At 37.0% G+C, this 16,419-nt stretch overlaps 1 protein-coding gene across 1 annotated transcript; it reads left to right on the forward strand.

The window, feature by feature from the left end:
• Positions 1-351: 351 nt before the first annotated feature.
• On the forward strand, positions 352-16,247 carry LOC306734966 (macrophage mannose receptor 1-like; the record flags this gene model as incomplete). The annotated part of the gene is made up of 31 exons (XM_079216382.1): positions 352-448; positions 880-1,236; positions 1,578-1,748; positions 1,937-2,092; positions 2,727-2,837; positions 3,090-3,227; positions 3,353-3,529; positions 4,116-4,270; positions 4,750-4,863; positions 5,065-5,180; positions 5,287-5,435; positions 5,532-5,731; positions 6,293-6,408; positions 6,744-6,816; positions 6,937-7,090; positions 8,226-8,264; positions 8,847-9,010; positions 9,118-9,179; positions 9,602-9,702; positions 9,839-9,981; positions 11,055-11,160; positions 11,364-11,491; positions 11,582-11,626; positions 11,930-12,032; positions 12,236-12,465; positions 12,749-12,911; positions 13,967-14,131; positions 14,240-14,356; positions 14,777-14,932; positions 15,102-15,128; positions 15,301-16,247. 31 exons carry the CDS (start codon positions 352-354, stop codon positions 15,546-15,548), a joined length of 4,281 nt encoding a protein of 1,426 aa, XP_079072508.1. The 3' UTR covers positions 15,549-16,247.
• Positions 16,248-16,419: the final 172 nt, after the last annotated feature.

Raw genomic sequence — 16,419 nt, forward strand, 5'->3', positions numbered from 1 at the left:
GTCATGTTTAGCATGAATCTCCTGCACATCAGTTTGTTCCAGCGCAGGAAGTGAATGGAGCTTCTTTTTAAAAAAAATTGCTCTTTAGGGGGTGTGACCTCTATGCAAGCAAGTGTGTGTGTGTGTGTGTGTGTGTGTGTGTGTGTGTGTGTGTGTGTGTGTGTGTGTGTGTGTATTTGGAAGTATGTTTTTGTGTCCCAACTCCCCCTTTTTACCAGTAGCAAAATGCTGAAATGTGAAACATGACACTTTCTCAATGAAAAGAAGAAAAAAAAGAAGGTGTCAGTGGTATTAAGATTCCCTCCTTTTCATGTTCATGCTCATACGTCCTCTGCTTGCAATGCGTGGACAATGTCTCCTGCTCTGAGACTTATCAGAAGAATGCTCAGCCAGAGGATAACTCTAGCAGCCTTTGTGCTCTTCATCCCAACATGTTCAACAATAGATGGTACAGTATGCACTAAAGCTTTCTTATGTGTATGTATGTATGTGTCTGATATCTCTTGGTACTGATGCAAAAGATCAGCTGTCTTCATACATTAGTTTTACTGAATATTTGGACTGAAATCAAAACTATTTCATAGTATTGTGTATGATTATACGTTAATGTCTTCAAATATCTACATTTGGGCTTAATTAAATAAGAGCTGGCACCACTTCTGCAACAGACTGAGTTTGGAGGATGCTCTGAGTGCATCTCTAGTTTGTAAGAGAGAGGAGCTCCAGTTGAAAAGAAAATTAATTAATGCAATATATATATATATATATATATATATATATATATATAGCATTAATTGCATTCATACATACAAATATAATTTTGTGAAAAATAATTGAAACTGATATGTTTTGTTTTTTACATCTTTTCATTCTCTTCAGATTCTCCATTCTCACTCAATAACAAAGCCACTGGTTTTTGTTTGGTAAAAAGATCCAACCGCTGCCAAGACATGCGCTGGACAACCGGGGATCGTCTTTTTGCGACCTCAAACAAAAAGTGCCTTGGAGCTCAGGGCAAAAGTGTGGGGAGTGAAGTAAGCCTCTATGACTGTGAAGACAGCAGTGAGCTTCAGAAGTGGGAATGCAAGAACGGAACAATGCTTGCTCTCAAAGGCCAACAGCTCTACATTGAAATAAAACCTGACAATTCAATTGCCCTCTCAAGAACCGTCGGGCCCAATAACAAGATCACAATCACAGGGACGTCCAGCGGTGCTTGTTCGAGAACATACAGAGGTACAGTATTAAACTGAACAACATGACACATGAGCACATATGCATGATTGTACTCGGATTCATCAAACACCTGATTCTCAGCGGCAGCCAGGTGACGTATGATCAAGTTGAACGATTTATCAAGTTCCTTCGAACTAGAGTTTGGTTTGTGCACGTCTAAAGACAATCACAGTGAAGAAAAGAGTATGATGAAGAAATGGTTTAGGTTTGCCCTAAAAACAATTAGCAAAACAATACACCTTTGCAGAATACTTTACTGTCACAAGTAAATTGAACTTATTTGCGACAGTTCAATTCAAAACGATTTAAAGTGATCAATCTTTTCTTTTCTTTTCTTTTAGAGATTTACACCATTGATGGAAATGCGTTTGGTCAGATCTGCATGTTTCCCTTCCTGTACAAAGACCGGTGGTTTGGAGACTGCACGACGTACGACTCCTCAGTAAAGCGCTCTTGGTGTGCGGTTAATACAAAATATGAACGTGAGCAGTTTGGATACTGCCCGACTACTTGTGAGTACTGCATTTAAGATGTTAATCCCAAATGCCAGCACTGCATGCATCTTCAGAAAGATTCATTCTGTTTCAGAGGACGCATTACATTATGCTACAAATTGTTGTCCATTAGTTTATCAACGTAATACAGTGTTGTTTAAATCACAAAATCACTTTGTTTTCTATTGTGCTGTATTGATGCGCAGCCACAGAACACTGGTCAAAGAACCCTGTCACAGGAGCGTATTACCAGGTCAACACGCAGTCGGTTCTGACGTGGGCCCAGGCTGAAGCCAGCTGCAAACAGCAGGGGGCCTCCCTGCTCAGCATCACTGATCCTCACCAGCAGGCTTTTGCCTCAGGTAAGATGACGCCTGGTGGATGTTTGCTGCTTCTACAACTGACCCAACATAGAAGGGTTATTTTATACATATATTAATAAAGTTACATTTGTTTTGAATTATTATGTTATACTTCTCATGCACCATTTGTATACATTGCTATTTAAACTGATGTTTAATGCATTCATCCTTAGAAAAAAAAAAGATCTGATAAAGATGCAGTCCATTTGATACTTTCACAGCGCAGTTCTCCATGTTTCCGGAGTTTCCTATAAAACATTTTTAATTTAACCTATTTGCATTTGAAACAACTGAAATGTATTTATTTAATGAATAATATACATTATTATACAGGGTTGTAGCTGTTTTAGTTTAAAAACAGGAAATGGTTGATGAAATGACTACTACTGTTGCCTCTTGCACACATGGAGCAAACCAGTATCGGTAACGGTATTTCATAATTAATCTTGTAAAATTTCCCTTTTTGTTTTTTTGTGTGAATCGCTATATTTACTTGTGCAGTTAAATCTGTCTTTCTGCTGACTTGTTTTAAAATAATGAAAAAGAGGAACAATGTGGAAAAGAGGAACAATTGCTTTACTCTGTCCTTTTCCTTTTTCGCCCCTCTCAACCACACAAACACAAAAAAACACAGCGCTAATGGGATCAGGGAAACATAAACTCTGGATCGGGCTGGTCCTGGACCCAGAACACGGCTGGCAGTGGTCTGATGGGAAGCCATTCCGTTATCTGAGATGGAGTACAGGTAAGTCTTCACTCCAGTGTACCTTATGATATCAACATATTTTACTGTAGTTACAAGGAAACCAGGTTGCCTTAGTCAGTTTATCCAGTTAAGTGGAAATAAATGCAGTATTCTATTCATTTTGACCCTACCAATCCAACAATGTTACACTATCGAAACATGCAATTGTTCTGAAAACTCTCAAGGACGTGATGTATGTGGATCTGCACTAGCAAAGGAGGAATCTCAATTAAAATCATCCTCTTGTTTTAGGAAGTCCAACTCCTAATCCGGGACACAACTGTGCATTTCTCGACTCTGCTGGGGAGCAAACCTGGCAAAGCTCGTCTTGCATCAAGAAGCAGGGCTACATATGCTACAAAGACGGGGCCCTGCCATCTCCTCCCCAAAGTACAGACACACATTCTACTCTATTCTACCTTCCTCTGGCTACTGTATTGTTTCTCTATGTGACACGTTCACCGTATGATATGAGTCAATAAATCCCATTTATCTTTTGTTCTTTTCATCATCAGTCGAGCAGGGTTTTTGTTCACCCCCTTGGATTCCCTACAATGGCCACTGCTTTCACCTTCATCGTACTATTCAAACATGGTCTGATGCTCAGAAAGAGTGCCGCAAAGAGAGCGGGGACTTAGTGAGCATCCGCAATGTGGAGGACCAGAGCTTTGTCATCTCGCAACTTGGATTTGGTAAGTGATGACAATAGACATGAATAATGTCCAACCTTCTGTTTCTGCTGTCGACTGATTAAAAAAAAGAAGGTCAGAATAGGAAGGGAAGGTCCATGCACACTTAGACTTCAAACATCTAAGAAATACAGTGAGACGAATGGGAACCTTATTAGTTATATGTTAATGAGGCTACTGACTTTTCCACCCCCCAAAACTATGTAGAATATAAGGGACTTTTCTTGATCACGTTCAAATCATTAACAACACAAATCAACATGAATCTCTAAATTGGAAATTAATTAATGACTTTCTATATTTGCTGTTTTTTTTTTTTAATGGAATTTACAGAAGTAAAAAGGTATGGAAGATGGTGAAATGCAGTTTATTGAATAAACAAATACATACGCTATACAGCTCATTTCTCCATAAAGTAGAATTTAGAAAATACATACTGACAGATTCAATGTATAAAATTGACCATGTTTACCAATGTCCCTATGGTACCGATAGCTTAATTAATTTCACTTTGTAGATCTTTAATACCATTGTGACATTTTAACCACTGGTTGACATGAGGCACATTCCTCCATGACCACGTCTGCAGCATCCACGGATGAGCTTTGGATTGGACTGAATGACGTAAAGACAGAAGGGCTGTTTGACTGGAGTGACCACTCGACTGTCAGCTTCACCAGCTGGGAGTTTGGGAAACCAACCGTCTCCACTGATTCAGATGACTGTGTTCTCATCAGGGGAGAGGTAAGGAGCACCATGATGCTGCACAAATAGTGTAACCTTCTTATATCAAACATGTATATCTGACGACATCATACATATATATCTGAATACATCATACATGTATATCTAACTACGTCATACATAGGGTCAACTCACATCTTGGTTGTACCCATTTTTTTGTTGAAAATTCCCTTTTGATTTGTGCAACAAATACTGAAAAGACAGAAAATACTGATTTTAACTTGAGCAAACAATCAAATTAAGACCTTTTGTCAGATTCGTCGATTTCTTTCTTATTTCCAAATTGTTGGTAGAAACTACATTTATTTGTAGATTACTTATGAACACTTTTGTGTCAGGTTCTGGAAAATAGATAGAAAAATAAAACATATTAGTCCAATAACAAATCAGTGGTCTGTGGACAAGTTTTCCTTTTATTTTCTATTAATTTTGTTTTTTTCTAGTCCACCCATCCATTCAATCTACAATTCTTCTTGCAGAATGGGAACTGGGCCGATCGCTCGTGTAGTGAGAAACACGGCTTCATCTGTATGAAGCAGAGTGCCACTGAACGCACCGGAGATGAAGTAGATGTGGATATAGGATGCAAAGCTGTGAGTACATGTACATGCAATCTATGAAACAGGTATATGGTTTCCATAAACATCTGGCTAATCTTAGTGAACTATTATAACCCTGATATAAGTAACTGGTTCAACATCATGTTCAGTTGGACATAGATACATGTCTGTTATGAACGAAATGGATATGTTGCATTTTAAAAGCTACTCAAACTCTCTAATCCTTTGCTACAGGGGTGGAAAAGACATAGCTCCTACTGCTACTTAGTCGGAACAGAGACAAAGACGTTTGATGAAGCAAAAGATGACTGCAAGACCTCAGATTCCTACTTAGCTGATGTTTCAAATGGGTAAAAACACAAAGTGTTTTTATTAGCTGTGAACTAACTGTATGTGGACGTGCTATACAGAGTGTTTGACATGATGAGACAACACATCGATTGTAAATATTTCCAGGGTGGACAATGCCTTCCTTGTCAGCTTGGTGGGTTTGAGACCAGAGAAATACTTCTGGTTGGGCCTCTCAAATCAGAAGAACATTGATCAGTTTGTGTGGACCAACACAGATTCAGTGAGGTTCACTCACTGGAACGCTGAAATGCCAGGTATGGAGAGAGATGCAGCCCCATCTTTAAAATAGAAGGCACCAACAGGAGCTACATCACTTACACTTGACTATTTTCTATCTTCAACAACTCAAGGTTACGAACAGGGCTGTGTTGCCATGACAACTGGGATTTTGGCCGGCCTCTGGGATCGGCTGCCCTGCACCAACAAGGAGAAATACATCTGCAAACACCTGGCAGAGGGAGCGGTTCTAACCGTTGCACCGCCGACTCAAACCCCTCCCAAGTGTGAGGAAGGTTGGATTCGAGTGGGAACAAGAAACGTCTGCTCGAAGGTACAACCAGAGGTTAAAACCATGTCCTGCAAATAGTTTCTGGTCACAATCACCATAGCATACTGTATGTATGTTCTTATTGCTACATCATTTGTCTTTATTATGTAAATATAACATTATTTTACTTATTTTACTTGTGCTAAATCCAGCAGCAAACAGCAAACAGACAAAGTTATTGACCGGCTAGTGAGCATCGTGGAAGTGTTAGCACTAGTTTTTTTTAAAGATGGTAGAGACCAATACAGAGCTAAAACAGAGCAAATATTAGACTTCGGCTGGTAGACTGGAACCTGCCTCCTGCCAAATGAATAATAATGTTGATCCATTACTGCTGGATGTGTACATAATCAAAACTAGTTTAATTCAAAAGCTAGCATGTCAGTGTTCTGTTTGCAGCTTGTTTCTGCTTGGCCAGACATTTGTTTTATTCTAGGATTAGAAATGGGTCAGTTTCTCTTAGTATGATAGACAAATCTGTTCAGACAAGTCTATACAAGTAAACTACTCTACTGCTGTACATATCTGGTCTACTTTAATCAGACGTTCACTCTTGTGTTCAAGTTCTTCACAGGGCCTCGGGCTAATGAGAAGACCTGGTATGAGGCCAGGGATTACTGCAGGGCCATCGGAGGAGACCTGCTCAGCATCCACACCGACGCTGAGCTACGTGTGGGACGGTACGCGCCGGTGACATACTATTTTACCAGACACAAGTGAACATGAAACAATATATAGTAAAAATATCCCTCCGTATGTAAGAGGATTAAAACATCACAAATACTGGCATACAGAGGCACAAAAGTGGATTGCAGAAAACAAGTCAATATTTTAAGGTCACTCGCAGTGAATACATGAAAGTAAGATGAAATAGAATACAACATTTATTCTACTATTGTAAGACTTGACTTGAGTACTTTTTGGATGTACAGTCCTTTTCGATTTCAGTTACAGTTACAGGGTAACAACGTGCTAAAATAAGTTAGATTGATGTATTTAACTTTGTGCACTGCAGACATGGAAGAGCTTGGATTGGACTTCATATTCCTGACACGAGCACTGGTTATGTTTGGAGTGATGGATCCCCGGTTAGTTAACTGTGCTCTACTTTTTTTTACAATTAATCTGTATTGAATCCTTTATTTTTGTACTTACATATACATATATCATAACATACAATATGGTTTGCTGTTTCTTTCTGTTCAAAGGTAAACTACCAACACTGGCAGGAAGGAGAACCAAACAATCATAATAACGACGAATCTTGTGCTGAATTCAGAACCTATAACTGGGATGAGGTCGGGTCCTGGAACGATATAAACTGTGAGAGTTACAATGACTGGCTGTGTCAGATCCGTGCAGGTACAGTTGAAACAATGTGTACTGAATGCTTGTTAATTTTGTCTCTTCTAAAGAAAAGATATTTTTAACATTCATCCAGGAAAAACTGACTCACTTCTCCATTCTTCCCACAAGATATATTGTTATTACAAACACATCTCTAAAGGTGGGGATAAAAAGTTGATGTGACTTGAATAATGACATAATTAATCCGTCTTAGCTTTATCTGTCCAGTAACCAGTTCAGATATTAATTATTTTCTAATTAGTTTAAATTGTTTTCAATAAAAGACAGAAAGAGGCGTGCTGACAGTGGATGCAGCACATTAACAACTTAAGTAACTCAGGACAATCAGGCAAAAGGAGCCAACGTTCACAATGATTAATCATCCAATAAAGCTGTGCGATAAATTGATAAATGCGATAAATGTATGGTTTAGGATGATAAATACATTTTCGCTTCAACTTGGATATTTATGGGATATTTAACTGCAACTGCAACTGGCAAACGCACACGTTCTCTTCAGATACAGGCATGCACAATAAAATATATTTCATCTTATTGAAACAGGTTGTTTTTTTTGTCAGGGATACAATACATTTTTTAAGAGGTATATTTTATATATGTTTCTAAAATGTAAAGTTTGGCGTATGTAATAATACATCCTTTGTTGTTTGTAGGCCTAGTTTGCTCTTAAGAAAAAATATGTATAAATCTGAGATACATATTTATCCCCCCCCCCTCCGCTTGACATTCTATATACTTAAGATCATTGACCTGCTGCATTATTTTTAAGTGAGCACGTAAACCTTTGGTACGTTTTATATATATATATATATATATATATATATATATATATATATATATATATATATATATATATATATATATATATATATATATATATATATATATGTACCTATTTGAAAAGAAAATAATTTTATATGATTTTTTTTACATGATTTTTTTTCTTTTTCGTAAAAAATAAGGTCAGGTCATCAAATATTGATAATCAAACTATTGAAGGCAGTCTTGCATATTTATCAATGCAAACTCACTTCGGCACGAGATTCAAAGTAGACGTCAGAGTGGGGAGAGTGGCAGCTGTGTTTGTGTTCTCTCGTCATGAAGTTGACACTTGTTTGTGGCCTTACAGGAGTGACTCCAAAACTACCTCCAAATAATACCGCGGTGGGTAAGTTAATACACAAACACACACACAACGTGGTGAAACATGAAATCAAACATATTGAGAAACTAGCGAAGGCTGGTTAGAATGGGTTTAACATACATTTTTGAGTTGAGATTACTTTAATAATGAGCAATTATCAAAATGATCATGATATACTTACAATTGGCTGTTTTAGATGTTTTGCTAAATCCAAATTGAACAAATCTAAATGAAAGATGGACAAAGAAATGCATTGAAGAAGAGTCATTAACAGCCTTTAAAAATGAAATAGAATTCATAATTCTCAGACAACACAGAGGCATAAACAGTGAAACTGTGAGCATTCAATATTTTCTTTTCCATTAGTCAGCTGATTTACAGACAGAATCGTATTGGTCCACTTAACCAAACCAATATATCTTAAAACTAAACTAAACAAAAAAGCAACACTTGGCTTCAGTAATATTACAGCTTCTAGCGAGTACCAATAAAAATCATTCACAAACCTTTTATTTGACAGACATTAGGCTGTAAAAGATGTACTATACCAGGAAGACACATCAAAGTAAAACACAAATTGTGAATATGTTTCTAACACCTTTGCAGACTTTAACACCACTTCAGATGGGTGGCTTGTGTGGAGAGGGAGTCAGTACTTGATTAAAAGAGACACGATGTCCATGGAGGATGCTCGTCACTTCTGTCAGCAGAGGCATGGAGACTTGGTATCTATCAACAGTAAAGATGAAAATGTCTTCATATGGAAACAGGTAGTTCTTTATTCTTTAGGGGTTTGCAAAACAAGACATTTTATTCATATTGAAAGCCAGTTTACAAGAAAAGTGGTCTAAAAGCTTGTGTAATTATGTGTTCACAGATTTCCAGAAGCTATGGGTCATATTATGTAGGTTTGTCAGTGGATCTTGATGGGTCATTTTGGTGAGTAATAAATGCCATAAAATGTAATACAGTGAATCATTGATTTCAAGTAGGTTAGTGAGAACTCTTTGGCTTACCGATTACATTATGCATGTCTTTGCACTACTTTCAATATGTCTTCCCTCACACATGTATATATGTAGAGTAAAATTTATACCGCTTTTTATTTAAGTTATTGCTTATATGATATATTATTTTTAAGTATGACTGGTACTGACATTTCAACTAATTTAAAACTTCAATTTGACTTTCTAAGCAGTTTTCTATATATATTTTTTATTTTACTTGCCAGGCTACATTTATTGTAACTTCTATATTTCATTTGTCCTCTGTTGGAACAAGTTAGATAAAAAGGTTGAATGTGAAGCAACTATTGTTTGCACGATTATACGTCATAATTCAATGTAACTGTGTGCTTTAAGGTGGATGGATGGTTCTCCAGTGGGGTTACAAAGATGGGATGAAGATCAACCAAATACGAATTCCTTTAATGAGAACTGTGTTACTATGACTTACTATATGGGTGAGTAATTATAAACTGACAAATCAAACAAAGTATTAACCCTCAATAAGCTCTTCTAGATAAGATCAATATGCTACTCGAAATAAAAACAGTTCCTGGTGAAATGTTAATTATTGCATCTCCACTGTACTTACAGGCTTCTGGCGTACTTGTAATTGTGGCCAAGAGCACCAGTTCGTTTGTAAACGAGGAAACTCAGCCCCTGTCAACACCACTGCAGCCCCCACAGTTCCTCCCAAAGGTGGCTGTCCACTCAAGTGGACCAAATTTGACTCAAAGGTCAGAAATCACTGTCCACTGATCGCCAGTTTAAAACTTCCACTGCCACTTCTAAAATGTCAGTTCTTGACCATTTAGTCTCATCAACAAGTTGACATTGGCTCTCATTAAAGATCATTTGGGACTGAATGGATTTGTCCAGGTGTGATTTACAACCGTAATTCAATACCTGAGTGGTCAAATAATCCACTTTCAAAATACAGTATGCCACACAACTTGGTCTTTTGTACACATATAACATGCCCTTATTTAAGCAGGTGTTGGAACTATTGCTTTATTGGTGGTGCAGACACAGGCTCGTCATAGTGTCATATGGCAACTTTACATGCATTAATGCCATGAAGGGAGAAAAAAACACTATCTATCAATTATTGGGTTTTGCTATCATTTGGGCAATCAGGGCCAGTTACCTTACTTTCTATCTCTATTTTTGAATCCTACTCATTGTTATCTTCAATACCGAGTACATGCATCTGTGAAAATATAACTAATAATTGAAGCATACAAATACTTTATTTATAAAGTGAAGTAAATAAACATATATCAAATGTGAAAACCCATTTTACTTCACATACGAAGTTACATACAAGTTTGTTTTACATGGGATACATTCACATTTGGTTTTCAACATTTTACACATGTAAAACATCTTTGTTTAACATGTTTGTTTTTTTAATTTAAAAATAAAAGATATAACACAAATAGACACAAAGAGTGAGTGAAGAAAAGACTAAAGATGTGACATGCCTTCTACTGGAGCATTACAAATTGGTCAAAAGATGAAAAAAATGTAGGTAACATTATCAAACACAACAAACACAAATATGGCATTTATCAACAAGCTTTTACGCAAAAATGCATTCCTCACGAAATGTAAACACAGTCTAGTCCTCTTTTAAATATAAGAAGGTGATAATGGTTTTAGGGCTACGGAGAAACTATAAAAACAGAGTTTAGTTGAAAAAAAGCACACAGACATGTTTTAGGATCAGATCAGATGTCATCAACGCTTAATGAAAGAAGGCCAGTGTTTGGTTGGAGTGAAAACTCACGATTTAATTTTTCATTTGTAGTGTTACAGTGTCATTAGTAGCCGGCGGGCCACTTGGGAAGAAGCAAGTAGACAGTGCATTACCATGGGAGGTCATTTGGCCTCAATTCCCACAAGGCGCGTGCAAGGTTTGTCCGACTGTTTTTGAACATATTTTTCGTAATCGTGTGTACAATGTGAATACAGATTGTGAAAATTCATTATTGACCTTAAAAACAATGATGAATTTAATTTCTATTTAACTTTTGTAAATATTATGTTGGAGATTTTGCCAAAATTACGCAAATTTCTTTTTAAACTTTAAACTTACTTCTACGTTTAAAAATTTCAGCATTTTTGACCATCAATATGGCTGAAATAGCAACTACAGACCTGTGGGTTGGTTTAAGTTCTTTAAAACAAGATGGATTTTACTGGACTGATGGGAAAGCAAGGAAATACACCAACTGGGGCTATTCTGTAAGTACACACAATCTTAGCTTAGCGTTGAGTCACCGTTTAATAGACATTAACAAGTAGAATTATTATTTCTCTTGCTCCGCTCTTTAGAAAAACCGACGCCGTCCGGGGACTTTTTATCAAAGATGGAATGAGGTAACATATCCAAGACAACATTTTAAGTAAAACATAACTCCTTTTTAGTTTTTGTCATGACAGAGCAGACTAAAGTCCCTTGCTAGCAAACATCAAAGAGTTAAGGAAAGCATCAGGCTAAATCAATCATTCATATATTCATTTAATTACTCTCTCCCTCACTCAAACAGTTAAGACCACTGCAAGTGTAAACCAGTCAGCAGTTTTAAACTTTGATGTCCCATTGAAAATATTTTGAACTCTTTTCCAAAGAATTCAAAAACTTTGCAATGGTTTCTAACCCCTCCCGACATCCTTCACCAGGACGAATGTGTTGTGTTGAACCACAGTCCTTCCTTTGGCACCGGTAAATGGTTAATTAAGGCCTGCAATGACACCAATGGATTTATCTGTCTTCGAGATCTTGGTGAGTTTGTTCTCTCTCTCAAAAAAAATAATCATTCAATATATAATGTCTTACGACCTCAGTTCAAATTACATGTAGTAGAGTAAACATGATTTGGAAAATTGGAAGCCATCATTTCAACCTGTAGTTCTTGTGTCAATAAAGTTGTCTGTAAAAATGTAATAACAAAATTTATAAAAACTATTTATATCTTTTCTCAACAGACCCAAATATCCAGCCTAAACCAGAGCCAGCAGTTAGTAACATCTATGTAAATCTGGGAAATGACAGTATCAAGGTTGTCACTAAAAATCTGACCTGGGATGAGGCCAGTAAACACTGTGCACTTGATAAAGCCAACCTGGCGAGCCTTCGAAATGAGTGGACCCAAGCCTACGTCGAGCTGTTGGCTATGAATCTCAAAGCTCCTCTTTGGATTGGACTGAACAAACAGGTGCAGGCTGCCGCCAACTGAAAATACTGTACTGGAGCACAAAAACGACTACCGGCTACTTCCAGAAAAAAAAATACTGAAACAAAAATAATTAACTACACATGATTAGCTTTTATCCGTGGTGTCACGTGGCATAGAAGCCTCACAAGACAGCTGACTATACTCTGTGGCGGCATACAAAAGTGTACATTTGTTCAATCTATTTGGCAAAGAGAGACATTTCAAAAAGCCATTTACAATGCACGCTGAATTAATATGTTGATTTGATCCCTCTTGCTTTCAGAGCGGTTATTTTAAGTATAGTGATGGCTGGCACATGCACTCTGCCGACTGGGCTGAAGGTGAACCAAGCAGAGAACGAACTTGTGTGTACCTGGATGTGGATGGAAAGTGGAAGACCGCTTTCTGCAATTCGACCATGAACAGTGTTTGCATGCAGTCTACAGGTACGGTTGTTAGCAGGCAACGTAAATTAATACAATCCACAATTCATCAGTCATGCCGAGTGTCAACTTCTGAAGGCTTAATTGATCATACTGTAAATGCTGCAATATACTTTATTTAGCTTGCTAGCCTAGCTGTGATCTACGTATGACAGGTAATATGTTCATGTTGTTCTAAATGACTGTACTATAGTCCAACCAAGACTGGGTTTTGAGGAAGATACCGTTATCACAATATACATTAAACAATTTGGTCATTATATTCCTTTTTTTTTTCAGGATTGTGACAAAGATAAAAGTGTAACATTTTACTTTGTCAAATTCAATTTGTCAGTGCCATCTGATGGACAAACTATGCCATGGTTCAGTTTCTAAATGACCTCAAACCTAGTTAAACCTGTCTGTGCAGCAATTTCATGATATTCATCTGCCGACATATACACAGTTACCAATGTATCTGCAATAAGCTTGTATTAGTTAATATATTGGCTTTTCAAAACACTACATCAAGTATTACAAAGAGGACATGCTTTAAAGGAGCGCAGGTGAGTTAATACAATCTATCTATATTTAAAGATGGCGCATCATTTCTTCTTTGTGCGTACTGTTAAGCAGCATTGCATTCAATAATTACACTGATGGCTAGAAGCCATTTTACAAGTCTAGAGTCTAACAATTGTTGTTGTTCTGTGAAAACAGTGTATTCTAAAACTTGCCCACTTTCAGTTTTCAGCTTTGTGAAAATTCATTTTTCAGATAATCCAACTGTATTTTAAACGGGGTTTTCAGCTCAAGTAGGAGATGATTTCTCTCAACCCATGAATAAATACTTAATCCGTCAATTTATATTAAAAAAAAACTGAATTAAATGGACAATGCACAAACATTATAATCACTTTGATGAGAGTTTGTGATTTCCACCCTCTCATATTAAATTCATGAGCACTGCCTTTGTGAAAAATGTCAATTCACTCATATGCAATACTGTGGCATTAATCCTGGATATGGATCAGAGGAAGTTATTACAATCCCCTCATCACTGTCTCTGTCACCCACAGATGTGCCACCAACAGAGTCAACCATCTTTCCAGGGATTTGCCCTCAAGACACAAATGAGGAGCACCACCAGAGTTTCACCTGGCTGCCGTTTAAGGGCCATTGCTATTTGTTTGTAACCGATGAAATTGAATGGGCAAATGCAGCGAGCAGCTGTGTCCGGCATGGTAAGAGACACTTTTAGATCTCGAGTAAATCAAGTGTACGGTGTAACAAACAGCAATTAGTAATAGTGGTTCATAATTGTGACAACCAGACTGTTTTTTGTTGTGAAGGTGGAATTCTGACTAGCATTGAAAATCCTGCGGAGCAACAATTCATCCAAGGCAATGTGGAAATATTTAAAGGTGGCCACAGCGCTTTCTGGGTTGGCATGTACAAAACTCATAACGGTATGATTGCACTCTTTTCTGTACTGTACTTTATTCACCCACAAATAAACTGTAAACACGATTTCTGTCAGTGGAATAATGTTAAACCCTTTGCAGGAATGTCTAACCCGTTATCCACATGTGCGTGCATGTGCACATTGAAACAATTTGGTCATATAATCAACGTTCCTGCTGATGAAAGTGAAACAAACGAACTAAAATGGGAAAATTATTAATTTTAGAAAATATTTTTAGCTCAAATATCTTTTTTTTTTAATTGTGTTTACCACAGGGTACCCTATTGTTTTTTGTTCTTTTGTTTACTTTTCATACACACCTTAACAGGGCCTCTGCAACACATGTGGGGCAAATTGACGATATCAAACCATGATTTGACGAACTATCCAAATAGTATTACATTAAGTTTCTGTTTGGCTCTAGGGGAATGGAAGTGGTTGGATAAAACAGTCATGGACTACAATAACTGGGCTGAAGGTGAGCCAGACGATGACTATGCAGAGATTGAAACCTCAGGTGGGACTTGGAGGACAGGTCGCAGATGGCACGACAGAGCATACATCTGTAAAACCCCCAAAGGTAAGATCATCATCCCCATGTGGTTTAAATAGATGATGTTTTCATCAGTTCTCCTCATACATGTGGACACATTGTTCTAAAAGCCTTTGGAATAAGAGGGAAATTAGAACAGGAAGTATTCCTTAAAAAAGATTATTTATCTGATCACTTTTCCCTTCTCTTTAAACAGTGAGTCCCGTAGATTCAGTAAAACCTGGTAAGTTACTTCTTCGTATCTCCATAAATTGAGTAGTATTTTAATAATTTAATGACAAGAATGATATTTGATTTATTTTGTACACAAAAACATGTAATGAATACAAATTATGTTTAAAGCCGAATTACATTTTAAATTGTTTTGACTAATCCACATCTATTTGCTTGTGCAGAACCTCACGGAGGTCAGGATCCTCGCGGTCGCGTCCACACGAGTTTGATAGTTGTGCTGATGATTACGATCAGTTCTACGCTGATAGTTGTTGCATTCTTCGTCTACAAGAAGTCTCCTCGTTCCTTACCCACATTTGACAATCCACTCTACTTCGACAGTGAACGATCCCAGCCCGATGTGGTCGATACCAATAAACTGATAGAGAATGCAGAAGTAGAAAACCCTGAGCCGATGATAACTTTGTGATTTAGTAGCAGAATCTAGCGGGACATACACTGTACTGAACTGTATCCCAGACTGATGAATAACACTTTGATGCTTTATTAGTGTTTTAGCTTTGTTTGTTTTTTACTATAGAATATAGTAAATATATATTCAGTTATTTAACAAGTATGAGTTTCAACGGAGTTGGCAATGTCTGACCTCATGGAAAAAAACAATTTAGGCTCTAGGATGTCTCAGTGGGAATGATTGCTATTTGATTCTGTCTTTATATCTATCTATGAATGAATGTATATAATTGTTACATATTATGCGCATGCTCACTAGATGCTGTTCATTGCTTGTACTGTAAAATCTCACTGCCTGTCATTGTTAAATGAACATTAAACCTGGCACTAAAGAATAATTAAAATAAGGTATAGCTTATGAAATTAAATAACAAGGGACTGACTTAAGTCACAATACAATAGTATTGCGATTTTAAGAATTTTGCCATATGCTGAGTATTGCGATATCAAACATTGCGATGTCAAATATTACGATATATCATCTATGTTCAACGCAAATTATGCAGTCGTTATCTGTTTAATCTAATAAAATAATGTTTTCACTCAGTTCATCTCACTTCAGCCCATTTTATTAAGGCCTATAGCATATTTTAACTACTATATGAATATAATATAATAATGCTGTTTGCCAATTCCCAATACTATTAAATTACATTACCACATCAACGAGCACATCTGAATCATTCATAACATTAATATAGTAGAAAACAAATATGTTCTATGTAAAGGTGTAGTGGATGTCAGGTAATGTCTACCTGAGCAGAGATGAAAATCACTCTCCCGCTGTGTGTGTTGTAATCTGAGTTTCCCGTACTTTGTTGACAAAT

This window comes from Taurulus bubalis (assembly GCF_910589615.1).
Source record: "Taurulus bubalis genome assembly, chromosome: 1".
Lineage (NCBI taxonomy): Eukaryota > Metazoa > Chordata > Actinopteri > Perciformes > Cottidae > Taurulus > Taurulus bubalis.